Genomic DNA, 26,438 nt, shown 5'->3' on the forward strand with positions numbered 1-26,438 from the left:
AAGAGGACCTCACTCATGTTTGAGAGAGGAACTGTAACTGTCTGATCTGATGGACGGTGGATGAAGACATGGTCTTGTCTCAAGGATTTTCTCTCCGGTCTGTCAATCTGCTAGCTCCATACCTGCGGAGACTACACAAGTGGTCAGTTGTAGCCTCATCAGAAGACTCGTGTGGAATCTCCAAGTACCAGGTGCCAAGGTGTTCTCCCACCCACCCAGCGGACTACCTTCGGCGAGAAAGATTCAGGGCGGAAGGATACTCGTGGGGCACAAATACAACGTAGGGGAGAAGCAATCCTTGTTTGTTGATTTCCTCCGCGTGTTGACATACAGACCTGTGAATTATTGAAAGTATTAATTACAAATGCAATTTCCTATAAACCGAGCTCCAAAGGCGAGAAACGGAACCTTAGGGGAACGGAATGTGAAGAGGACATTGTGGTTGAGACCTTGCTCTGAGGGTCCAGAACCGGAGACTTGAGAAGTATGTGAATGTGTGAATGCTCCATCATAACAAAAATATCTGCCAGCGGTTTGCTGCCAGTGTTCATGGATCCAAAAAGCGTTCTTGTTCATGTTTGTTTGATTTCAAACAGAATTGTGACTAAAATAACAGCACTGCTGCCGGTTATAGTTTGGTTTAATTAGGAACGCAGAGCAGATTGAACAAAACGCCTTCACAAAGGACCGATGGTGGCGACACCTTGTAGAGGGTCCTGGTCTTTATGATGAGCTGGTGGATGTTTGGCTCATTGAATTGTTCCTGAATTGCATCCTTTTGTCCTTCTGTCGCTAAAAGCCATTTGTTTTGGAGATGTTATCTAGTCTGTGATTGGTTTTGACAGTTGTGTTTTGTAGTCTCCATAGGCAACAGTCTATGAAAATATTTTAGTAGTAGTGTTCTTTTTTTGCGTTGGCTGTTACATTTCAAAGACATAATTACTAGTGGATTTTTTATTTTCAAGTAATATTTTCAACACTTCAGACAAACTTGTTTTTCGAAATATTTGTGAATCTTTTATGTTAATATTCTGACAAAGTGTGGTGAGGACAAGAAAACTGATCCTGTCTTCGCTGGTCGCCATGATTGCAGTCAATTGCTGAAGAGACTGTGCGGTGTTTGGTTTGTTGTTTTCTCTTCTGCTTTAGGGCAGACAACTCATGTTATGTTGTGATTTGGAATCAAACCTTGGCCGCCACATACTGGTAATGATGATAACGACGACGATCATTGCAGTGGTAGTAAGTATTATATTATTATTATATTATATTAAAATAGCAGTTTAGTTTATATTTGTCCTGCTTAACTAATTATACTTTAGTGCCAAGATATATAAGTTCTATCCAAGCATATACATAAAGAGAAGAAACTTTTTAGTAAACAGATTATCATCACAAAGTTTTTAAAGGCGAGTATTATTTCAGATTTCTTTTGACATGAGGGAACCAACAAGTTTGAAAATGTTAATTTGTGTACTTTATGTAATAATTTACAACGGATATTTACGTTTTTTATCCTTCTTTGTACATATCTCTGTATTATTTTAATTGTTCTTTTTTCTTTTGTTTCAAATCAAAACTTCTAAGCTGTCTCAATAAAAACAAATGTATCTGTTAATCACTGCTACTGTACTGACATGTGACATTATGTAATCCGCTTCACAACACAGACACACACACACAGAGGCATCGACACACGCTTCCACACGGAGACGATGATGATTGTAGATAACCTTCAGGTCGATGTGGAAGTCCGATGTCAGTGACTGCCAGGGTCTGCAACTTTTATACCTCCTGCCTGTAATTACACCTTCACAGGTAGACACTGCAATTGTCCTCAGGTAAACAGTGACATCCAAAAGGTTTTGTGTCTCTGGCGTTAATAGTTATTAGTTTATGGTATTCAAGCACATTGCTGTATTATTTTGTGTGACAAATATGTGACAGATGCTCAGTTATATCTACATCGATATATATATATACACATATTACATGTTGAAACAGATTGTGAGCAGTTATTGCAATATTATGTTCAGATCCAACAGCAAGAGAAATGAGTATTTAAACAAAAGACAAAAATATTTGTACCATACCGTATGTGTTGTTGATTAAGACTACAAAGTACAATTATCAAAGCCAATCACAGAGCAGCTAAACGAGTCGCTGTTAGAGAGAAAAGGACAAAAGAATAAAACAACTTTACATCAGCGTATGAAGATTCTTGTTTCATTAGTGTGTCCATGTGTGTGCGTTGGCTGTTATATTTCAAGGAAAGAATTAACGGCTTTATTTTAATTTTTTAGTAATATTTGAACACATGCACATCCGTGCGCGCACACCAAGTATCAGGTGCCAAGGTGTTCTTTCCCCCAGCGGACTAACTTTGGTGAGAAAGATTCAGGGCGGAAGGATACTCATCGGGCTGAAAGAAAACGTAAGGGAGAAGTATTCCTCGGTTGTTGATTTCCTCCGAGTGTTGACCTACTGACCTGTGAATTACTTTAAAAAGGGATACTCAAGGTTTGTGATAAGGCTGTGGCGACGGTTAAACATTACAAAAATATATTTAGTTACAATTACAGAGCATGAGAGCTATACAGGAGAAATAAGGATTCGTTTCTCACTAATTACCACTTATTAGCACTATTTCAGTTGCCGATGTTTATAAAACTTGAAAAAATCCAGTGAAATCGACCTTTGTGTCCTTCCGCAGAGTAACCGCGATAGCTTCCCGAGATGGTCAAGCAGACGAGTCTTCTTTTGACGTCAGAGTCTTGTTGTGATGTCAGTCTCTGACAGGAAGTGTCTGTATCTGTATCATTGCGAAGATTTGACGTCATTTTACTCTATGACGCACTCTGTGTGTAAGGCTCTGACTTTCGGAAACTGATGAAAAGAAAATTTTGAATCTTTTTCCATTTTTTCGTGGCAATCGTCTGCAGCACATTCTCGAGGCAATCTTTGTCACTATGGAAACCACACGTCATAGGGTCACGTGACGGAGAACGAGACTTCGTGGAAGCAAAAAAAAAAAAGTCCCGTGTGATTTGTCTTATTAAACACAACATAATACTAAAAACCTTCAACGTTTTCCACATGAACACACATATAAATAAACGAGATTCAAACTTATTCTACTCTGTACGCGATTCTAAGCAGTTTTATTTTGACTTTACAATCCCTTTAAAGAAAAGCCACTGACTGGTATTTGTTATACAAGGAATGAAATTTATAACAAAGTAAAATGAAAATTATGGCAAATAGGATGCGTTTTCACAAAATCTTAACGACAGCAACATAATGTTAAGCTGCAAACAAAATAAAATATCTATAGAAATTTAGAAGCGTCACGAATCTATCTTACAGGTATAGGTCAGTTGTATAAACACCAGTCAAGTCTTGATTAGAATAAAAACAGAATAAAAGACTAGAACAGTAACCATCTTCTGCAGCATTGAGGAACAGCAACTGTCCTCGGGCATCAACGCCAACTCATGTCGTATTCACAACAGCGACTCTCCATCGGGTGTGTCTGTCCCTGTGTGTGTGATTGTGTTTTGAAATGTGTGAAAGCTCCATCATAACAATAATGTCTGCCAGCTGTTTGCTGCCAATGTTCATGTATCTAAAAAGTTTTCTTGCTCGTGTTTGTTCAATTTCAAAGAGAATTGTGACTAGGACAAAAACACTGCTGCCGGTTATAGTTTGGTTTAATTACAAACGCAGAGCAGATTGAACAAAACGCTTTCACAAAGGACCGATGGTGGCGACACCTTGTAGTGCAGGGGTGGGCAATTAATTTTCTCAAGGGGCCGCATGAGAAATTGGGATGATTTTATAGGGCCGGACTGATATAGTGAACTCTGTCTTACCCAATACTGTATATATAGTATATATTCTGGCGGGCGGGCCGGTCAGAGACAGGAGGCGGGTCGGATCCGGCCCGCGGCCCCCCCCCCTCTCCCATTGCCAATGTCTGTTTTGAAGGTCCTGGTCTTTATGATGAGCTGGTGGATGTTTTGCTTATTGACTTGTTCCTGTATTGCATCCTTTTGTCCGTCTGTAGCAAAAACCCATTTGTTTTGGAGATGTCACCTAGTCTGTGACTGGTTTTGACAGTTGTGTTTTGTAGTCTCCATAGGCAACAGACTATGAAGATATTTTAGTAGAAGTGTTCCTTTATTTGCTTTGGCTGTTACATTTCAAAGACATAATAACTGGTAGATTTTTTATTTTCAAGTAATATTTTCAACACTTCAGACAAAGTTGTTTTTCGAAATATTTGTGGATCTTTTGTGTGAGTGTGTGTGTGTGTGAGTGTTTCTCCCCAAGTACATTCAGTCCACAGTGTCCATGATGTTTAATATCACAACCAACTGCAAACAGAATAGATGATGAATTATCGTTGAGAAGCTTTCTAGAGCGTTTGTTTTAGAAAACACAAACTAATGTCGGATTTTTTTTTCTGCAGTTTTATTGAAACTTATTGGGTGACGTCACCGTTGGGCCGTTGATCGACAGGGTACGTGGGTACGGCAGTCGTCGACAGGGTACGTGGCTGAGTGCAGCCAGCTGTCTACCCGGGGAATGGGCGCATACCGGGCGGTGGTATGAAAATCAGACGTTTGTTTTCTGCCAGCTCCTGGGCTGCAGCTGCAGGTGATGGCTGTCGTCTGCTCACTTCTTGCTGCTGGTGGTCTGACCAGTCAGCTTCATGAAATAACGACAACAGTAGCAATCATTATTATCAGTAGTAGAAGATGTACAAGAAATAACACGAGACACCTACAGACACATGCTCAACGAGGACCTGTTGTCTAAATTACAAATAAATAAATTGTGAAGACAGAAATAAGAAATAGTTATCCAGAACAACTCAGGGGGTCGATGAAGTTGATCAAAAATAACAGTTTAGTTTATATATTTCTTGCTTTACTAATTACACTTGAGTGCAATGACATAGAAGTTACATCCAATCACAATCATAATTGTCAGAAGTCATTTAGTAAACAGATTGTCATCACCAAGTTTTTTATGGCGATTATTTGAGATTTCGTTTGACGTCCATTAGGGAGCCAAACGTTTGAAAATGTTAATTTGTGTACTTTATGAAATATTTTAGAACGAATATTTAATTTTTTATTCTTATTTGTACATTTTTCTATATTATTGTAAGTTGTGCTAGTCTACTTTGTCTTAAATCAAAACTTGTAAGCTGTCTTAATTTTAAAAACTGTTTCTGTTAGTCACTCTTGCTGTACTTACATGTCACTTAACTGAACCCGCTTCACAACACAGACACACACACACACCGACGCATGTGCGCACTTATGTAAGTATGACAGCATGCATATAGGTAATCGTTATTATAAAAATACATATTAACTTTTTTCTACTACATACTCACTAGGAGTGGCTGTCACCATGACGACGCTGAGGAGCGCGAGGAGGACTAAGACGCTGGCCTTCATCTTGCTTCCACACGGAGACGATGATGATTGTAGATAACCTTCAGGTCACTGTTGAAGTCGGATGTCAGTGACTGCCAGGTATGCGACCTTTATACCTCCTGCCTGTAATTACACCTTCACAGGTTGACCCTGGAATTGTTTTAAGATAAACAGAGACACAGAAAAGGTTTTGTGTCTCTGGCGTTAATCAGTATCAGTTTATGGTATTCACGCACATTGCTGTATTATTTTGAGTGACAGATGCTCCGACAGTTATATCTATATCGAGATACATATCCATACATTTTACACAAACAAAATCACTAATACAAAAGCATTCCCTCGCCCTCAGGCGCACTGCTAGTAGGAGGTCTGGGCCCTGGAGCTCGCGAGATGGAAAGGGTGACACAAAGACGAGGTGAAAGGTCGCTTGATTCCCTCCCCCGCGTCCGCTCGAGCGCACACCTACCGACAGGAAGCACAATACGAACAGAAAAACAGTCGCCGACACGCGCCAGGTCCTTCTGTCTGTAACTCCATCCACTGTGAAGACATTATCTACATGATTGTACATTTACAATAAGTCTACATTAATTAGTGAAAATATATAGATATGAAAATGTTTCATGATATTTATAACTTCTAGAGCAGCGGTTACATTTATATTAGCATTACAGCAACAAACTGATGGAAGTTTTGTTTAGGGAACGCTGTTTAGATGAGTATGTAAGTAGAAAAAATCTTTGGTCAAGAGGACCTCACTCATGTTTGCGAGAGGAACTGAAACTGTCTGAGCTGATGGACGGTGGATGAAGACATGGTCTCGTCATAAGGATTTTCTCTCCGGTCTGTCAATCTGCTAGCTCCATACCTGCGGAGACTACACAAGTGGTCAGTTGTAGCCTCATCAAAAGATTTGTGTGGAATCTCCAAGTACCAGGTGCCAAGGTGTTCTCCCACCCACCCAGCGGACTACCTTCGGTGAGAAAGATTCAGGGCGGAAGGATACTCGTGGGGCACAAATACAACGTAGGGGAGAAGTAATCCTTGTTTGTTGATTTCCTCCGCGTGTTGACCTACAGACCTGTGAATTATTGAAAGTATTAATTACAAATGCAATTTCCTATAAACCGAGCTCCAAAGGCGAGAAACGGAACCTTAGGGGAACGGAATGTGAAGAGGACATTGTGGTTGAGACCTTGCTCTGAGGGTCCAGAACCGGAGACTTGAGAAGTGTGTGAATGTGTGAATGCTCCATCATAACAAAAATATCTGCCAGCGGTTTGCTGCCAGTGTTCATGGATCCAAAAAGCGTTCTTGTTCATGTTTGTTTGATTTCAAACAGAATTGTGACTAAAATAACAACACTGCTGCCGGTTATAGTTTGGTTAGGAACGCAGAGCAGATTGAACAAAACGCCTTCACAAAGGACCGATGGTGGCGACACCTTGTAGAGGGTCCTGGTCTTTATGATGAGCTGGTGGATGTTTGGCTCATTGAATTGTTCCTGAATTGCATCCTTTTGTCCTTCTGTCGCTAAAAGCCATTTGTTTTGGAGATGTTATCTAGTCTGTGACAGTTGTGTTTTGTAGTCTCCATAGGCAACAGTCTATGAAAATATTTTAGTAGAAGTGTTCCTTTATTTGCTTTGGCTGTTACATGTCAAAGACATAATTACTAGTGGATTTTTTATTTTCAAGTAATATTTTCAACACTTCAGACAAACTTGTTTTTCGAAATATTTGTGAATCTTTCATGTTAATATTCTGACAAAGTATGGTGAGGACAGGAAAACTGATCCTGTCTTCGCTGGTCGCCATGATTGCACTCAATTGCTGAAGAGACTGTGCGGTGTTTGGTTTGTTGTTTTCTCTTCTGCTTTAGGGCAGACAACTCATGTTATGTTGTGATTTGGAATCAAACCTTGGCCGCCACATACTGGTAATGATGATAACGACGACGATGATTGCAGTGGTAGTAAGTATTATATTATTATTATATTATATTAAAATAGCAGTTTAGTTTATATTTGTCCTGCTTAACTAATTATACTTTAGTGCCAAGATATATAAGTTCTATCCAAGCATATACATAAAGAGAAGAAACTTTTTAGTAAACAGATTATCATCACAAAGTTTTTAAAGGCGAGTATTATTTCAGATTTCTTTTGACATGAGGGAACCAAAAAGTTTGAAAATGTTAATTTGTGTACTTTATGTAATAATTTGCAACGGATATTTACGTTTTTTATTCTTCTTTGTACATATCTCTGTATTATTTTAATTGTTCTTTTTTCTTTTGTTTCAAATCAAAACTTCTAAGCTGTCTCAATAAAAACAAATGTATCTGTTAATCACTGCTACTGTACTGACATGTGACATTATGTAATCCGCTTCACAACACAGACACACACACGCAGAGGCATCTACACACGCTTCCACACGGAGACGATGATGATTGTAGATAACCTTCAGGTCGATGTGGAAGTCCGATGTCAGTGACTGCCAGGGTCTGCAACTTTTATACCTCCTGCCTGTAATTACACCTTCACAGGTAGACACTGGCATTGTCCTCAGGTAAACAGTGACATCCAAAAGGTTTTGTGTCTCTGGCGTTAATAGGTATTAGTTTATGGTATTCAAGCACATTGCTGTATTATTTTGTGTGACAGATGCTCAGTTATATCTACATCGATATATATATATACATACACATATTACATGTTGAAACAGATTGTGAGCAGTTATTGCAATATTATGTTCAGATCCAACAGCAAGAGAAATGAGTATTTAAACAAAAGACAAAAACATTTGTACCATACCGTATGTGCCACTGTCTATGAAGACTACAAAGTACAATTATCAAAGCCAATCACAGACCAGCTAAACGAGTCGCTGTTAGAGAGAAAAGGACAAAAGAATAAAACAACTTTACATCAGCCTATGAAGATTCTTGTTTCATTAGTGTGTCCATGTGTGTGCGTTGGCTGTTAAATTTCAAGGAAAGAATTAACGGCTTTATTTTAATTTTTAAGTAATATTTGAACACATGCACATCCGCGCGCGCACACCAAGTACCAGGTGCCAAGGTGTTCTTTCCCCCAGCGGACTAACTTTGGTGAGAAAGATTCAGGGCGGAAGGATACTCATCGGGCTCAAAGAAAACGTAAGGGAGAAGTATTCCTCGGTTGTTGATTTCCTCCGAGTGTTGACCTACAGACCTGTGAATTACTTTAAAAAGGGATACTCAAGGTTTGTGATAAGGCTGTGGCGACGGTTAAACGTTACAAAAATATATTTAGTTACAATTACAGAGCATGAGAGCTATACAGGAGAAATAAGGATTCGTTTCTCATTAATTACCACTTATTAGCACTATTTCAGTTGCCGATGTTTATAAAATTTGAAAAAATCCTGTGAAATCGACCTTTGTGTCCTTCCGCCGAGTAATCGCGATAGCTTCCTGAGATGATCAAGCAGACGAGTCTTCTTTTGACGTCAGAGTCTTGTTGTGACGTCAGTCTCTGACAGGAAGTGTCTGTATCTGTATCATTGCGAAGATTTGACGTCATTTTACTCTATGACGCACTCTGTGTGTAAGGCTCTGACTTTCGGAAACTGATGAAATTTTGAATCTTTTTCCATTTTTTCGTGGCAATCGTCTGCAGCACATTCTCGAGGCAATCTTTGTCACTATGGAAACCACACGTCATAGGGTCACGTGACGGAGAACGAGACTTCGTGGAAGCAAAAAAAAAAAAAAAGAGTCCCGTGTAATTTGTCTTATTAAACACAACATTCTACTAAAAACCTTCAACGTTTTCCACATGAACACACATATAAATAAACGAGATTCAAACTTATTCTACTCTGTACGCGATTCTAAGCAGTTTTATTTTGCCTTTACAATCCCTTTAAAGAAAAGCCACTGACTGGTATTTGTTATACAAGGAATGAAATTTATAACAAAGTAAAATGAAAATTATGGCAAATAGGATGCGTTTTCACAAAATCTTAACGACAGCAACATAATGTTAAGCTGCAAACAAAATAAAATATCTATAGAAATTTAAAAGCGTCAAGAATCTATCTTACAGGTATAGGTCAGTTGTAGAAATACAAGTCAAGTGTTGATTATAAGAAAAACAGAATAAAAGATTAGAACAGTAAACATCTGCAGCATTGAGGAACAGCAACTGTCCTCGGGCATCAACGCCAACTCCTGTTGTATTCACAACAACGACTCTCCATCGGTTGTGTCTGTCACTGTGTGTGTGATTGTGTTTTGAAATGTGTGAAAGCTCCATCATAACAATAATGTCTGCCAGCTAATTGCTGCCATTGTTCATGTATCAAAAAAGCTTTCTTGCTCGTGTTTGTTCAATTTCAAAGAGAATTGTGACTAGGACAAAAACGCTGCCGGTTATAGTTTGGTTTAATTACAAACGCGGAGCAGATTGAACAAAACGCTTCACAAAGGACCGATGGTGGCGACACCTTGTAGTGCAGGGGTAGGCAATTAATTTTCTCAAGGGGCCGCATGAGAAATTGGGATGATTTTATAGGGCCGGACTGATATAGTGAACTCTGTCTTACCCAATACTGTATATATAGTAGATATTCTGGCGGGCGGGCCGGTCAGAGACAGGAGGCGGGTCGGATCCGGCCGCGGCCCCCCCCCCCCTCTCCCATTGCCAATGTCTGTTTTGAAGGTCCTGGTCTTTATGATGAGCTGGTGGATGTTTTGCTTATTGACTTGTTCCTGTATTGCATCCTTTTGTCCGTCTATAGCAAAAACCCATTTGTTTTGGAGATGTCACCTAGTCTGTGACTGGTTTTGACAGTTGTGTTTTGTAGTCTCCATAGGCAACAGACTATGAAGATATTTTAGTAGAAGTGTTCCTTTATTTGCTTTGGCTGTTACATTTCAAAGACATAATAACTGGTAGATTTTTATTTTCAAGTAATATTTTCAACACTTCAGACAAAGTTGTTTTCGAAATATTTGTGGATCTTTTGTGTGAGTGTGTGTGTGTGTGAGTGTTTCTCCCCAAAGTACATTCAGTCCACAGTGTCCATGATGTTTAATATCACAACCAACTGCAAACAGAATAGATGATGAATTATCGTTGAGAAGCTTTCTAGAGCGTTTGTTTTAGAAAACACAAACTAATGTCGGATTTTTTTTTCTGCAGTTTTATTGAAACTTATTGGGTGACGTCACCGTTGGGCCGTTGATCGACAGGGTACGTGGCTGAGTGCAGCCAGCTGTCTACCCGGGGAATGGGCGCATACCGGGCGGTGGTATGAAAATCAGACGTTTGTTTTCTGCCAGCTCCTGGGCTGCAGCTGCAGGTGATGGCTGTCGTCTGCTCACTTCTTGCTGCTGGTGGTCTGACCAGTCAGCTTCATGAAATAACGACAACAGTAGCAATCATTATTATCAGTAGTAGAAGATGTACAAGAAATAACACGAGACACCTACAGACACATGCTCAACGAGGACCTGTTGTCTAAATTACAAATAAATAAATTGTGAAGACAGAAATAAGAAATAGTTATCCAGAACAACTCAGGGGGTCGATGAAGTTGATCAAAAATAACAGTTTAGTTTATATATTTCTTGCTTTACTAATTACACTTGAGTGCAATGACATAGAAGTTACATCCAATCACAATCATAATTGTCAGAAGTCATTTAGTAAACAGATTGTCATCACCAAGTTTTTTATGGCGATTATTTGAGATTTCGTTTGACGTCCATTAGGGAACCAAACGTTTGAAAATGTTAATTCGTGTACTTTATGAAATATTTTAGAAGGAATATTTAATTTTTTATTCTTATTTGTACATTTTTCTATATTATTGTAAGTTGTGCTAGTTTACTTTGTCTGAAATAAAAACTTGTATGCTGTCTTAATTTTAAAAGCTGTATCTGTTAGTCACTCTTACTGTACTTACATGTCACATTACTGAACCCGCTTCACAACACAGACACACACACACCGACGCATGTGCGCACTTATGTAAGTATGACAGCATGCATATAGGTAATCGTTATTATAAAAATACATATTAACTTTTTTCTACTACATACTCACTAGGAGTGGCTGTCACCATGACGACGCTGAGTAGCGCGAGGAGGACTAAGACACTGGCCTTCATCTTGCTTCCACACGGAGACGATGATGATTGTAGATAACCTTCAGGTCGCTGTTGAAGTCCGATGTCAGTGACTGCCAGGTATGCGACCTTTATACCTCCTGCCTGTAATTACACCTTCACAGGTTGACCCTGGAATTGTTTTAAGATAAACAGAGACACAGAAAAGGCTTTGTGTCTCTGGCGTTAATCAGTATCAGTTTATGGTATTCACGCACATTGCTGTATTATTTAGTGTGACAGATGCTCCGACAGTTATATCTATATCGAGATACATATCCATACATTTTACACAAACAAAATCACTAATACAAAAGCATTCCCTCGCCCTCAGGCGCACTGCTAGTAGGAGGTCAGGGCCCTGGGGCTCGCGAGATGAAAGGGGGACACAAAGACGAGTTGAAAGGTCGTTTGATTCCCTCCCCCGCGTCCGCTCGAGCGCACACCTACCGACAGGAAGCACAATACGAACAGAAAAACAGTCGCCGACACGCGCCAGGTCATCTGTCTCTAACTCCATCCACTGTGAAGACATTATCTACATGATTGTACATTTACAATAAGTCTACATTAATTAGTGAAAATATATAGATATGAAAATATTTCATGATATTTATAACTTCTAGAGCAGCGGTTACATTTATATTAGCATTACAGCAACAAACTGATGGAAGTTGTGTTTAGGGAACGCTGTTTAGATGAGTATGTAAGTAGAAAAAATCTTTGGTCAAGAGGACCTCACTCATGTTTGCGAGAGGAACTGAAACTGTCTGAGCTGATGGACGGTGGATGAAGACATGGTCTCGTCATAAGGATTTTCTCTCCGGTCTGTCAATCTGCTAGCTCCATACCTGCGGAGACTACACAAGTGGTCAGTTGTAGCCTCATCAAAAGATTTGTGTGGAATCTCCAAGTACCAGGTGCCAAGGTGTTCTCCCACCCACCCAGCGGACTACCTTCGGTGAGAAAGATTCAGGGCGGAAGGATACTCGTCGGGCACAAATACAACGTAGGGGAGAAGTAAGCCTTGTTTGTTGATTTCCTCCGAGTGTTGACATACAGACCTGTGAATTATTGAAAGTATTAATTACAAATGCAATTTCCTATAAACCGAGCTCCAAAGGCGAGAAACGGAACCTTAGGGGAACGGAATGTGAAGAGGACATTGTGGTTGAGACCTTGGTCTGAGGGTCCAGAACCGGAGACTTGAGAAGTGTGTGAATGTCTGAATGCTCCATCATAACAAAAATATCTGCCAGCGGTTTGCTGCCAGTGTTCATGGATCCAAAAAGCATTCTTGTGCATGTTTGTTTTATTTCAGACAGAATTGTGACTAAAATAACAACACTGCTGCCGGTTATAGTTTTTTAATTAGGAACTCAGAGCAGATTGAACAAAACGCCTTCACAAAGGACCGATGGTGGCGACACCTTGTAGAGGGTCCTGGTCTTTATGATGAGCTGGTGGATGTTTGGCTCATTATCTTGCTCCTGTATTGCATCCTTTTGTCCTTCTGTCTCTAAAACTCATTTGTTTTGGAAATGTTATAGAGTCTGTGATTGGAGTTGACAGTTGTGATTTGTAGTCGTCACAGGCAACAGTCGGGTGCTTGTGTCCGTTAGAATGAGTTTTGTCGTTGGATTCTTTCAATACTAATATATCTCTTTACTCAATCTGTTCATTGAAATACTGCAATAACTGTTAAACAAATTTATAAAAATGCAATCTCGACACATCATAAGGTATCGATATATGTATAGAAATTATATATGTATACCTCCCAAAGCAAGCACCTGTTATATATATATCACAAAACTACAAAGTAATACAGCTGTGTGCGTCAATAACAGGACATGAGAAATATTAAAACAAGAAATGAAAATAATTTCGATGTTACTGTTTACTTGAGAACAGTTGAATTATGCAGCAGTGAATGCTTAATTAAAAGCAGAAGCTGTCAATGTTGCGGTCTTTTCAGTTATAACAATTAATAAAAACTGTAATAGACAGGCGTAAGCATGTATCTATAAATATATACAAATAACTGATAGAGCAGTGACTACATATAAATATTATATATCTGTCAAACAAAAGCAAATTAATAAAATTGTGTGTATTAAGCTGTACTGTTGAATATTAACACAGGATGTCACTGTTTACCTGAGGACAATTGCAGTGTCTACCTGTGAAGGTGTAATTACAGGCAGGAGGTATAAAAGTCGCATACCTGGCAGTCACTGACATCGGACTTCAACAGCGACCTGAAGGTTATCTACAATCATCATCGTCTCCGTGTGGAAGCAAGATGAAGGCCAGCGTCTTCGTCCTCCTGGCGCTCCTCAGCGTCGTCATGGTGACAGCCAGAAACGTACACAGAGAGACGGACGAACGCAGGGACATGGGTAAGTATGTTAACCTTATTTTAAAAGTACATTTAGTTGTAGTGTACTAAATACTGACTTGGAGTGGCTGTCACCAATAGTAGTCTTAGTCTGACCGCCATCTTTCACTCAGCTTCTAGAGATACATGAGGTAAATCATTGCAGACTTGGATGAAGATAATCAAGGTTTGAATTCGACACCACCGATACGTCTATCTCAAATATAAGTAATGGCAAGAAAGCCCACATGACAACAAATTTATAATATGTCACAGGAAAAGATGAAAAGTTTGGCAGACATAGATTGAAAACCATCTAGGAACCGAGTAAATATCGGAACAGATGAACTCATGAACATCAGGCACAAAACTTCACTCGGATAGAGGGACGAATATGAAAAGGGAGAAAAAGGAGTTACCCTTGAACGAAGGGACATAGCTCTTTAAAATAATATACAAATATCTACAAATAAGTATTCAATACGGAAGTTTTCATTGTGAAACATTACATAAAGTATCGAAAATAAAAATTTTAAACTTCTTGGTGAGCCAATGGATGTCAAAAGAAATCTGAAATAGACAGGAGAGATAATTTGGTGAGGATAATCTGTTTAGTAAATGGATTCTTTTCTTTATGCTTATGATTGGATATAACGGCAATGTCTTTGCAATCAAGTGTAATAAGCTAAGTAAGAGAAAAATTAATTGAAACAGTTTGTTCATAAACTTTTTCAAGTTCTCCAGTTGTCCTGGATAATTGGTTGTAAGATATTTTGTGTGTAATGCTATCAGACATTCATTTCAAAAGCACAACAATTTGTCTGTAAGTGTTCGTGTGATTTGTTCTACATCTTCTACTGATGATAACGATTACTTCTGATACTGTTATTGTTTAAGACTATCCGGACTGGAGGAAGGACCAACAACAACAAGAGCTGTGCAACCAGCGGCGATCGGAGGGAGCGGAGGAGCCAGCAGGCAGCAAGCGTGAGGCCCACGACCCTGTTTTCTAACCATCCTGTCCATTAGACAGCTGGCTGCACTCAGCCACGTACCCTGTCGACGATTGGACAGTCTATCAATCGCACAACGGTGACGTCACCCAGTACGTTTCAGTAAAACTGCAGTGAAACTCCACCTCAGTAGTTTGTGTTTTATAAAGCGAACACTCGAGTGACCTTCTCAACAATAATTTATTGTTTATTCTCTTTGCACATGGTTGTAGTGTGTGTGTGTATGTGTGTGTGTGTTCCTGTGAAATTGGATAATCCCGGTGGTAATAACATGAATTTATTATTTTAGCTCCTTATTTAATGATAATGATCACGATAAGGATGACTGCAACTAAATATGTACTTTTATAATCACGGGTACTTATAAGCTGACTGTCATACTTATAAAAGAGGTGTCTGTGTGTATGTGTGTGTGTGTGAAGACGGGTATGTCACATATAAGTACAGTAGTGACCTACCGATATCTCGTTTGCTTACTCCGTCTTACAATCTCTGATGTGATACAAAAGAAACTAGCACAATTTAAAATAATAGAGAAAGATTTACAAATAAGAATTTAATACGGAAGTTTGCTCTGTAAAATATTACATTAAGTATACAAACTAAAATTTTCACAGTTTTTGATGGCTCACTGGATGTCAAAAGAAATCTGAAATAAACTCTTTAGATAATTTGGTGATGATAATCTGTTTAGTAAAATACTTTTTTTCCTCTACGCTTATAGTTTGTATTGAAAAACAGTTTTATGTATCATAATTATCTTATTTCTGTCTGTTAATATCAATATACTCACGGGTAATAAAACCTATCTGATGTTAGCGCCCGAGTAGTGTTTGCATCCATGTAGTACTCACGCACATTGTCTGTATGTATGTGTGTGTGTGTGCGCGCTATTGTACTTTGGACCTGTGTGAAGGCAGATTGGATTGTAGAAAACATAATGGGTCTGTGATGACCATAACTAGTGAAAAAGACAAAGAAATAAAAAGGAAAGAAGAAAAGGAAAGACAACATGTAGAAAAGTAAACCTTTAATTGCGGTGGTGTGTTATATACATGAGCCCTAATTTTTATTAAATTTCGCGGGAAAATAAAGACAGGAAAGTTTTAGAATTGTGGTTTGTAGTATAAAAAAACAATGTTATGTGTCATGACTTCGCATCTGTCTGTGTGTCTGTGTGTCTGTGTGTCTGTGTGTCTGTCTGTCTGTCTGCCTATTATGATCTACTCGTAATCAGCGCCATCTGTCACATTCTGTCTACGCGATACCAACACTATTGTCCATATGTTTGTTTACTTGGAAAGGTTTGTTTGTACTTGTCTCGTGTTTGGTGACGTCAGCATATGACGGTTAGTGACTGTCCAGTCGTCGAGTCAGAGAAAGGGACTCGGTGAGTTGTCTCCCCGGGGCTACTCGGAGAGATGGAAGAGGAAAATTCCAGACGTTTGTTTGTCATCTGCTGCTGGTTCCTGCGATGAAACACATCTTTTGTCTCTCCGACATCAGTCATAAACCTCGCCGCTAGTGTCTTCTGCATTACCACCTTCATCCGCATTATCAATAATAATAAAGCACTGATAATTAATTTTAATAGCACTAAATGCAACAACGGCCGTGGCACTACGACCACTTGATAAACGTCCAAATTAAAAGAGTTTTAAATGAAAGGAGGACTGTATTAACAAAAAGAAAATATAAAAAGGAGATAAACCTCTCCAGCACTAATCGACAATTTAAAGTGTTAAAACTTGACGGTTATCATTTTAAATATACTTCACTTAGATTAGAAAGAGCTCCAACGTGTATTATTCAGACACAAAACCTTGTAATGACATTCTGAGACAAATGAGAACATACTTTCATACAGTTGCAAACTACATGTACATAGCGCGCGCACACACACACACTACCGTGTGCGAACAAGAGTAAACAATAAATCACAGTTTACAAAGTGACTCGACTGCTCACTATATCAAACAAACTACTGGGTGGAGTGCTGCTACAGTTTTATTGAAACTTATTGCGTGACGTCAGCGTTGAGCGATTCATTGGCTGTCCAATCGTCGACAGGGCACGTGACTGAATTGTCTATTTGGTAGGTACACCAGTAGGTGCACTAGTGATGAAAGGTTTGCTGTTGCCTGGCGCCTGTGCTGCTCCCTGTGATTGCAGGAGTTCGCTTATCTCTTGTAGCTTCTCGAGGTCAGCAGCCTTGTCTTAAATAATCACAGTATCAGAAGTCATCGTTATTGTCAGACACGAAACACGAACAAATTGTTATGCTTTTAAAATAAATATCTGATTGCATTACAAAACAAACATGTAAAGATATTAGAAATGATTATCCAGGACAGCTGAAGAGTTTGATAAAAAAGTTTATGAAAACAACAGTTTCAAAGATTTTTTTTTTGCTTAACTAATTACACTTGAATTTAAAGATACACCGTTGTATCCAAGTATAAGCACAAAGAGAAGAAGCCATTAACTAAACAGATTATCATAACCAAGTTATTTATTCCGACTGTTTCAGTTTTTTTTTTTTGACATCCATTGGGCGACCAAAAAGTTTTAAGATTTTGATTTGTATCATCATCATCATCATTCCTTGCTACTCCTCGAGGAGCATAGGGCCGCAACAACACCTCGCCAGCGAACCCTGTTTTGTGCAGCCCCCCTCAGTTGGGCCCATGTGGTTCCGGCAGCCTTTGCCTCGCTCTCTACTGATCTTCTCCAAGTCTGTTTTGGTCTCCCAACTTTCCTCTTCCCCTGCGGGTTCCAGTCAAGTGCCTGCCTGGCAATGGTGTCAGCCGGTTTGCGCAGGGTGTGTCCTATCCAACCCCATTTGCGCTTTTTGATGTCTTGACTAGTGGCATTCTGGTTAGTTCTTTCCCACAGGCTGCTGTTGGAGATCCTCTCAGGCCATCTTATTCTCAAAATATGGCGAAGGCATCGGTTGGTGAAGGTCTGGAGCTTGTTGTTGATGGTGTTTGTCACTCTCCAAGTTTCAGAGCTATACAGTAGGACTGCCTTCACATTGGTGTTAAATATGCGGGTCTTGTTGCGAAGGGATAATGCTCGGGAGTTCCAGATGGGGCGCAGACTGTTGAAAGCATGCCTGGCCTTGTTTATGCGGCTTCTGATGTCGTCGTCCGCTCCACCATCCTTGCTGACGATGCTCCCCCAGATATGTGAAGCGGTCTGTTTCTAGGATGTTCTCTCCTTGAAGTTGAATTGGGAGTTCCTGCTTGTTGTTGAATTTCATCACTTCGGTCTTCTTTTTGTTGACCTTTAAGCCGGTCTTTTCTGCTTCCTCTGCTAGCTTGCTCAGTTTGGTTTGTGCATGCTGCTGCCGATGAGATAGGAAACTAATGTCATCTGCAAAGTCCAGGTCTTCTAGCTGTTTAGTGAAGGTCCACTGGATACCGGTGTTGTTGTCTTGGGTCGTCTTACGCATAACCCAGTCTATGACCATCAGGAAGATTGTCGGTGATAGTATGCAACCCTGTCTTGCACCAGTCTTCATTACAAAAGGTTTAGTGAGTTTGCCATTATGGATAACTTGGCAGGATGAGTCTTCATACAATCCCTGGACGATGTTTATGAATTTAGGCGGAATACCATAGTGGTTCATCAGTCTCCAGATGACGTCCCTGTCTACACTGTCGAAGGCCTTCTCAAAGTCCACAAAGGTTATATAAAGGGAGGATTGCCATTCGATGGACTGTTCTATGATGATACGAAGGGTTGCAATGTGGTCAGTGCATGATTTGTCCTGGCGAAACCCTGCTTGTTCTGGTCTCATTCTCATGTCTAGTGCCTTCTTCAGTCTCTCTAGTATTATCCTTGTCAGGACTTTGCTGGGGATGGACAGCAGCATGATTCCCCGCCAGTTGTTGCACTGGGACAGGTCTCCTTTCTTTGGTAGTTTGACCAGGTGGCCTAATTTCCAGTCTGCTGGGACTAGCTCTTGTTCCCAGATCTTGTGTAGGAGGGGCTGTAAAATTGTTGCTGTTGTTTCTGGGTCTGCCTTTAATGCTTCTGGAGGTATGCCGTCCGGGCCTGCTGCTTTGCCATTTTTCATGCTTTTGATAGCTTTGATGATTTTTGATTTGTATACTTTATGTAATATTTCACAGCGAAAACGTCCGTATTGAATACTTAGTTGTAGATTTTTCAATACTATTTAAAATTTTGCTATTTTCTTTTCCATAAATCAGAGTTTGTAAGGCTTTTAGAGCAAATGAATGCCTCGGTAAATCACTGCTACTGTACTTACATGTGACAGTATTTAACCGTCTTCACAACTCACACACAGACATACACATCAACACGTATGCATGTATGACAGGATGCTTACCAGCTATGGCTGTCACCATGACGACGCTGATGAGCGCCAGGAGGACGAAGACGCTGGCCTTCATCTTGCTTCCACACGGAGACGATGATGTTAGTAGAGAACCCTCAGGTCGATGTTGAAGTCCGATGTCCGTCACTGCAAGGGTCTGCAACTTTTATACCTCCTGCCTGTAATTACACCTTCACATGTAGAGACTGGAATTGTTCGAAGGTAAACAGGAACATATTTTTACAAATTTGTGAGTGGTTTTTGCAATATTTTGTTCAGACACAGCGGCAAAAACAAACGAGCAAATTGTTTCTACTGAACAAAAGACCCTGACTGCTGTCTATGAAGACTACAAAGTACAACAGTCAAAGTCAGTCACAGACCAGCGAAGCGAGTCGCTGTGAGAGACAGAAAGACCTTTCTTCACCCTGTGAGGAATCGTTTGGCAGAAGTGTGTCGATTGGTTTGCATTGGCTGTTACAATTCAAATGCTTAATTAATGTTTTTAACGCGGAAACACACGGCAGAGTTATTGGTTCGATAAATATATTTTATAAATATATTGTGTATACTTAGGGCAAAATGAAACATTGACAGTTTGGTGACTGTGTACATGGATTATTAAGCATTCTCTCTCATCTTTGTCATGTTTTCACTGACAATTGTCCTGACATAGAAACCCTGCTGCTGTGACTAGTAATTAAGTTTAATTGTAAAAGCGGAGCAGACTGTATATATGGTAATTAGTCAGTTCTGGTTGGGAGAGGGACTGGCGCTCGATTATGAGTAGCCGGATGTTCATTGTCTCATTCCAGTATTGTGTTGTAGTGGACACGTGTTTTACCTGAACACTGGCTGCTGTAAGATACATAATACATCGCTTCTTCAGAACAAACAAGAAGCTAAATATATTTCAGAAAAATACCAAAGAAAGGAATCAAAATTATAAAGAAAGATTAAATGGAAAGTTTTTTTTTATTCTTACGAGCCTGAGATCTCGCTTTCAGCTGACAGGTGAGGTATTCCAAAGCTAGGTGTGAAAAACTAAAAGAAATGTTACCACAAGATTAGAATCGACGTATAGAACAACATTTTCTGTTATTTTGTTGCTGTCCTGCTAACATAAAATGTAGCAGCTTCTACAGAAGCTTTAAATATATCAACATATTTTGGCGTAAATAATAAATTTATGTAAAGTTTTGCAAATATGTAATTAATCGAAAGGTAGTCATGTAGTAAAGGAAAAAGTAATTTGATTGAACCAGTCGATAAATGTAGTCTTTATTACGCGTCCGTGTGTGTATATATATGTATATATACATCTATTTGTGTGCGTGTGCGCGCGAGCGCAGTTTTCTCCAAGTAAATGCAGCAAGACATTTATCCACGTGCAAACACAATAAATAATGAATCATTGTTGACAAGCTTACTCGTTTATAAAACACAAACTACTGGGATGGAGTTTTCAGCAGCTTTATTGAAATTTATTGGGTGACGTCACCGTTGGGTGATTGACTGACTGTCCAATCGTAGACAGGGTGCGTGGCTCACTCTGGTGTGGGTGACCGGACGTACGAAACATCTCTGGTCTCAACAGGTACCACACACTTCTTGGCTTGTGCTGCCTGTGATGGTGCCTGATGTGGTTCCCTCCCCGAGTCAGGGCCTTCATCTTGAATAATAACATCAGTAGCAATTATTATTATTAGTAGTAGTAAGACTACGACAAACAACACAAAACACAAACAAATTATTATGCTCTTAAATGAATGACTGTATAACAAGAAATAGCGTGCAAAAATATTACAAATAATTATCCACCAAAACTGAAGAGTTTGATGAAGTTTATAAAAATTTACAGTTTGAATTTATATTTCACTTCCTTGACTGATTACACTACAGAGCTAAGAAATAGTTTTTATATCTGTACTTTACATTTTGTTTTAAGTATAAAGGAAAACAAATTATCAAACAGATTATTATCTAGAAGTTGTCTGCATTGTCTCTTTCAGAATTTTTTAGGGTAAGAGTTTCATTAACGAAAATTGTTTAATTTTTGTACTTTATGGCATATTTTACGACACAAATTTCCGTTTTGAATACTTATTTGTCGATCATTCTTTATCATTTTAATGCGTTATTTGTTTCTGCAGTACCTCAAAGTTTGTTTTTAGAAAAGGAATTTATGGGCATAATATTGGTAGTGTCTGTAAATCTGAGATCCTCTAACCAGTATTCAACACACACACGCACACACACACGTATGGTAACAAACATGTAGGTCCCCAGTATTATAAAAGTACATATTTAGTTGTAGTCGTCTAAATACTCACTTGGTCTGGCTGTCACCATGACAACGCTGAGGAGCGCCAGGAGGACGATGACACTGGTCTTCATCTTGCTTCCACACGGAGACGATGATGATTGTAGATAACCTTCTGGTGGCTGTTGAAGTCCGATGTCAGTGACTGCCAGGTCTGCAACTTTTATACCTCCTGCCTGTAATTACACCTTCACAGGTAGACACTGGAATTGTTCTAAGATAAACAGTGACATCCAAAAGGTTTGGCATTTCTGGTGTTTATATTTATCAGTATATCTAATAAATTCACAGGGCTTTGTTATTTTGTGGTGTCAGATATAAATGGGACAGTTACTTCTGCAATCATAGAACAGTAACTGCGTATTATCTTATATATATATATGTGTGTGCACGCGCGCGCGAGCTCGAGCGGTAGGTTGTGTTAACATAAAATATTCCCTATTTACTGCCAGTGTTTTAATCAAAAATAATTTTCCCTTGTGTGTAATATTTTTAGTGACCTTTATGTCCGACATAGAAACGTTGTTGTTGTTTACCAAGACTGCAAGTAGTAATGAAGTTTTATTGTAAAAGTAGACCAGTTTGTACAAAACATAATTAGTCAATGCTGGTGACAGGTTGTAGAAGGGGTTCAGAGCTTTATGATTAGTATGTGGATGTTAATTGGCTCATTGTCGTATTCCAGTATTGTGTTGTAGTGCACACAGGTCATTGACTTGACCACTGGGTGCTGTGAGATGTGATATACCACTTCATCAGAACAAACAAGAAGAGAAAAAGAAAACGAAGCTTCGACAATGGGATAAACATGAATGTCTAGGTACTGACGAGACTAAGAAACAGCTATCTAAAAGGTATTAACATTCAGAATCATATCACTTCACAGGCAAACATTTTGTGGTATTTGTGAAATACAAACTATAATATATAAAAATTATAATATATATAATATATATGTATATAGTAATAATAAATACATAACTGTTATTTTCAATATGATCTGTGATATGTACAAAGTCATTAAGTATTGGGAAAAATACAGTTATGTACACATGCACATCCAAAACTTACGTGCGTAGAAACACTTACATACCCAAGCTAGTGGAGGATATGATCCAAAAAAAAAGTCTCGCATTACAAACTTTTTCATCAGATTTTGCGAAATAGTGATGCAGGGGAGATAAATATTGTATTTCACACTTAAATCTTTCTAAAAGTTACTTCCCTTGACTTTAGCTATCCGAACCTTTGAAATTTCCATTCTGTGTTGTGATGTGAGCAAAACGTGATCGACAGGTAAAATGTTTGAATTGTTTTCTAGCAGTCTGGTAGACAAAATCGTCATAGTTACTGTGAATCTTTTTTCCTGATTCTGGATAATCTTGTCTACTTTTGAGTTATACTGTAACGCGTGTGAAATAATAACCGTATCATACACACCTAAGTTCTCACTGTGTGCCTACTTAAGAAATACTCGTTTAAAAAGCAATTTGGGAAAACACATCTGAGGTTTAAAATTTGTCAAAATATGTTCCCTCCTAGAGTTCGTCTGCCTTTCGTAATGCTTCCCTAAAAGTTTGTACTGAAAACCCGTTTTATTACTCAAGTGGTTTGTATCTCGAGACACGTGGTCACTTTTCTTCGAGACTTTTAACTGTGAGTGCACAGTACTGGAGACATAGCTCGTCACATAAAGGTATGTGAATATACAACACACATACACTCTCACACACAGGTACGTACTCTGTCAGACATTGTGCATCAAAGTAGTTCACTTTTTTTGATGATGATGATGATGATGATGATAATAATAATAATAATGATGATTGATCATTTGCGCATTTATTTGGCGAAACTACTGAGGTGGAGTATTTCTGCAGTTTTATTAAAACTTATTGGGTGACGTCACCGTTGGGCGGTTGACCGACTGTCCAGGGGTCGACAGATTAAAGAAGGTGTTCTGCTCATCGCAGATTGCTTTATATCTTGCTATTCCACTTTTCATTTAGTTAAAAAATAAAACTATAGATAAATATTTTAGAAGTTCGCGAGGTATCCGTTAACAACTAAACCAATCATAAAGTTGACATGTGTTGTTTAAAATACACGCGTGATATGGTTCCATAATTTTTTGCTGACACCTACGATGTTTCCCGGACCCAGAGTGTGATATGTGATATGTGATATGTGATATGTGATATGTGATATGTGATATGTGATATGTGATATGTGATATGTGATATGTAGTCAGGTCGTCCCACTATGTTATACACCACAACGACATACAACACAGTAAAATATAAATCATCATTCACACATAGACACCAACCTGAGAGCACTTGCACGTTTATAAAATACAAACTACTGGCATAGACTTATTCAGGAAATTTTATTTATTATCGGTTTCTGGGTGACGTCACCATCGGACTATGTCCAGTCGTCGACTCAGACGAAGGAGCTTTGTCTACCAGGCAAAGGGAAAGATGATAAGATGATTTTCAGTGCCTGGCCCTCAGCTGCTGCTTCCTGTGATGGCAGCTGTTCGCTTTACTTGCTATTAAATTTACTTTAAAATGCATCTAACCAGTATAGGATGTTACGTTTTGCGGGGTCTGACCCCTCAGCTGCTGCTTCCTGTGATGGCTGCTGCTCGCTGCCCAACTGTTCCAGCACTGACAGCCCTCCAGGAACCTCGACTGAAATAACCACATCATTACCAACCATCATCTCAGCCGGAGTGGCTCTCAAACAAGTTCCATGAAATACATGCTCATGGAGTAAAAACTTTCTGGTTTCTGAATGAAATGATTGTTTGACAACAAAAATTTAAATATTAGCGTATTTAGAAATACTTATCCAACAAACCTTTATACTAGGCTTTAGCACGAAATATGAACTATACCTGTAGTTTGCTTCACAGACCTAAATTATCTGCTTATTAGAATACCGTTTGGATGTTTTCTGTTTCAGATTTCTTTTAAGCACAATTAGACAGAGAAATAATTGTAAAATTGTCAATATGTTCCTTTCTTACCAAGACTTGCTGTCACCATGACGACGCTCAGGAGCGCCAGAAGGACGTAGACACTGGCCTTCATCTTTCTTCGAAGACGACAATGATGTTAGTAGATAACCTGCAGGTCGCTGTGGAAGTCTGATGTCAGATACTCCCAGAACCTGCAGCATTTATAGCTCTGACTTTTAATTAAGACTTGATTGCTATGGATTTTCATTTCAAAATATATTGCAGCATTTTGCATACTATACAGTCAGTGTACAGTCAGGTCTGTTTTTCTAATAAAACACTAGTAATAAACGGTTAGTAAAATATGCAGCAGGACGATTGTTGTTGCCGTTTAATTATCCCGTTATTAATGCCACGTGTTTTTTCATTTGATTAGAATGTTAGCTGTAAGATACTTTTTTTAATATACGTTTTGCAGGAAGCTGATGTAGACCGTACCTTCAGGTCGCTGTTGCATCTGATGTCAGTTACCCCCAGGGTCTGCAACTGGTAGCCAAGAGACGTTTCGCCGGCATTTCACACTAACTAAAATTTTGTTAACGGCTGTAAATGAAATCCGATGCCTGTACTTTTTATTATTATTATTTTAGTTAAGAAACATATTTATAAGATTCTTGAAACAGCAGTATGGAGATATTTGTAATGATGACATTTGTAAGGTACCCGACACAACAAAATGTAGATACTTCAAATGTTGACATTTGTAAGATACTATCAGAACCAGTTTGGTTTGTGCATGTTGTTGTCGATGAGATAGGAGACTAATATCATCTGCAAAGTCCAGGTTCTCTAGCTGTTTGATGGTCCACTTGATACCGGCGTTGTTGTCTTGGGTTGTTTTGCACATAATCCAGTCTATGACCATCAGGAAGATTGTTGGTGATAATATTCAACCCTGTCTTACGCCAGTCTTTATTACATTATACAAGTTAAGTGAGTTTGCCGTTGCGGATAACTTGGCTGGACGGCTCTTCGTACAACTCCTGAATAATGTTTATGACTTTAGGTGGAATGCCATAATGTCAGGTCGTCTTCTGGTTTGCCGAGACTGACCGTGGACAATTTCACAAGAGGCCGAGACTTAGTCTCGGAAGACAGACATCATTCGATAAATATACTCTCGTGCTCGGACTAGTAACTAGTGATGCAGTGGGACTAGTGACTAGTGATACAGTGGGACTAGTGACTAGTGATACAGTGAGATATACAGCAATTGTGTAGGACAGTGCGATAATCTATTGTGGACCAAGAAAACGACAGTAAAACTGTTGAGTAGTTGACCAACAATATCATAAGTAGCCTACAGACAATGTCGGCGTCCAGCCATAGTCGCTGATGTTGTGCTGAAGGTTGTAGTAGGAAACATCGTGCAGGTCGCTGACTGCATGTTGACGGGGACAGCTGCTCACCTGCTCAATCACATGTTGTAGTAAGCACGTGCTGACATATCACGTGTGTAGTTTAAACAATAGCTGCGTTATTCTCTTTCTTTCATATGCAACACGTACACACACCAGTGATAAGCCATCGGCCGGAGACTGCTTAACATTTGAAAACTCGTCTGTGAATTAAACCACATGATGTCACATTATTTATACAGTTTTTTCCAATATTTCCCTTGGTTATCAGTTCACCATTCATACTTAGTGAAGAGAGAATACACATTGCGACATTTCGCATGGCAATCGGAGAAATTGTAGGTTTGGTATACATACACTGTTGTATAAAATTGTCTGTGTGT

At 39.1% G+C, this 26,438-nt stretch overlaps 1 protein-coding gene and 4 long non-coding RNA genes across 5 annotated transcripts; 1 reads left to right on the top strand and 4 right to left on the bottom strand.

Annotated features, from left to right (window-relative positions):
• Window positions 1-5,514: 5,514 nt before the first annotated feature.
• Window positions 5,515-15,684, top strand: LOC112555715. Its single transcript, XM_025224213.1, has 4 exons — window positions 5,515-5,549; window positions 7,335-7,427; window positions 13,815-14,013; window positions 14,889-15,684. Exons 2-4 carry the CDS (start codon window positions 7,347-7,349, stop codon window positions 15,002-15,004), a joined length of 396 nt encoding a protein of 131 aa, XP_025079998.1. The 5' UTR covers window positions 5,515-5,549; window positions 7,335-7,346; the 3' UTR covers window positions 15,005-15,684.
• Window positions 10,632-11,701, bottom strand: LOC112555719. Its single transcript, XR_003097519.1, has 2 exons — window positions 11,551-11,701; window positions 10,632-10,855 (listed from the first exon to the last, which is right to left on the bottom strand). It is a non-coding gene; the product is annotated as an uncharacterized LOC112555719 (long non-coding RNA).
• A 1,309-nt stretch (window positions 15,685-16,993) lies between the features above and the next one.
• On the bottom strand, window positions 16,994-19,492 carry LOC112555716. Its single transcript, XR_003097517.1, has 2 exons — window positions 19,362-19,492; window positions 16,994-17,220 (listed from the first exon to the last, which is right to left on the bottom strand). It is a non-coding gene; the product is annotated as an uncharacterized LOC112555716 (long non-coding RNA).
• A 1,314-nt stretch (window positions 19,493-20,806) lies between these two features.
• Window positions 20,807-21,797, bottom strand: LOC112555722. The gene is made up of 2 exons (XR_003097522.1): window positions 21,683-21,797; window positions 20,807-21,021 (listed from the first exon to the last, which is right to left on the bottom strand). It is a non-coding gene; the product is annotated as an uncharacterized LOC112555722 (long non-coding RNA).
• Window positions 21,798-24,042: 2,245 nt separating this feature from the next.
• Window positions 24,043-24,846, bottom strand: LOC112555721. Its single transcript, XR_003097521.1, has 2 exons — window positions 24,707-24,846; window positions 24,043-24,368 (listed from the first exon to the last, which is right to left on the bottom strand). It is a non-coding gene; the product is annotated as an uncharacterized LOC112555721 (long non-coding RNA).
• Window positions 24,847-26,438: the final 1,592 nt, after the last annotated feature.

This window comes from Pomacea canaliculata, linkage group LG14 (assembly GCF_003073045.1).
Source record: "Pomacea canaliculata isolate SZHN2017 linkage group LG14, ASM307304v1, whole genome shotgun sequence".
Lineage (NCBI taxonomy): Eukaryota > Metazoa > Mollusca > Gastropoda > Architaenioglossa > Ampullariidae > Pomacea > Pomacea canaliculata.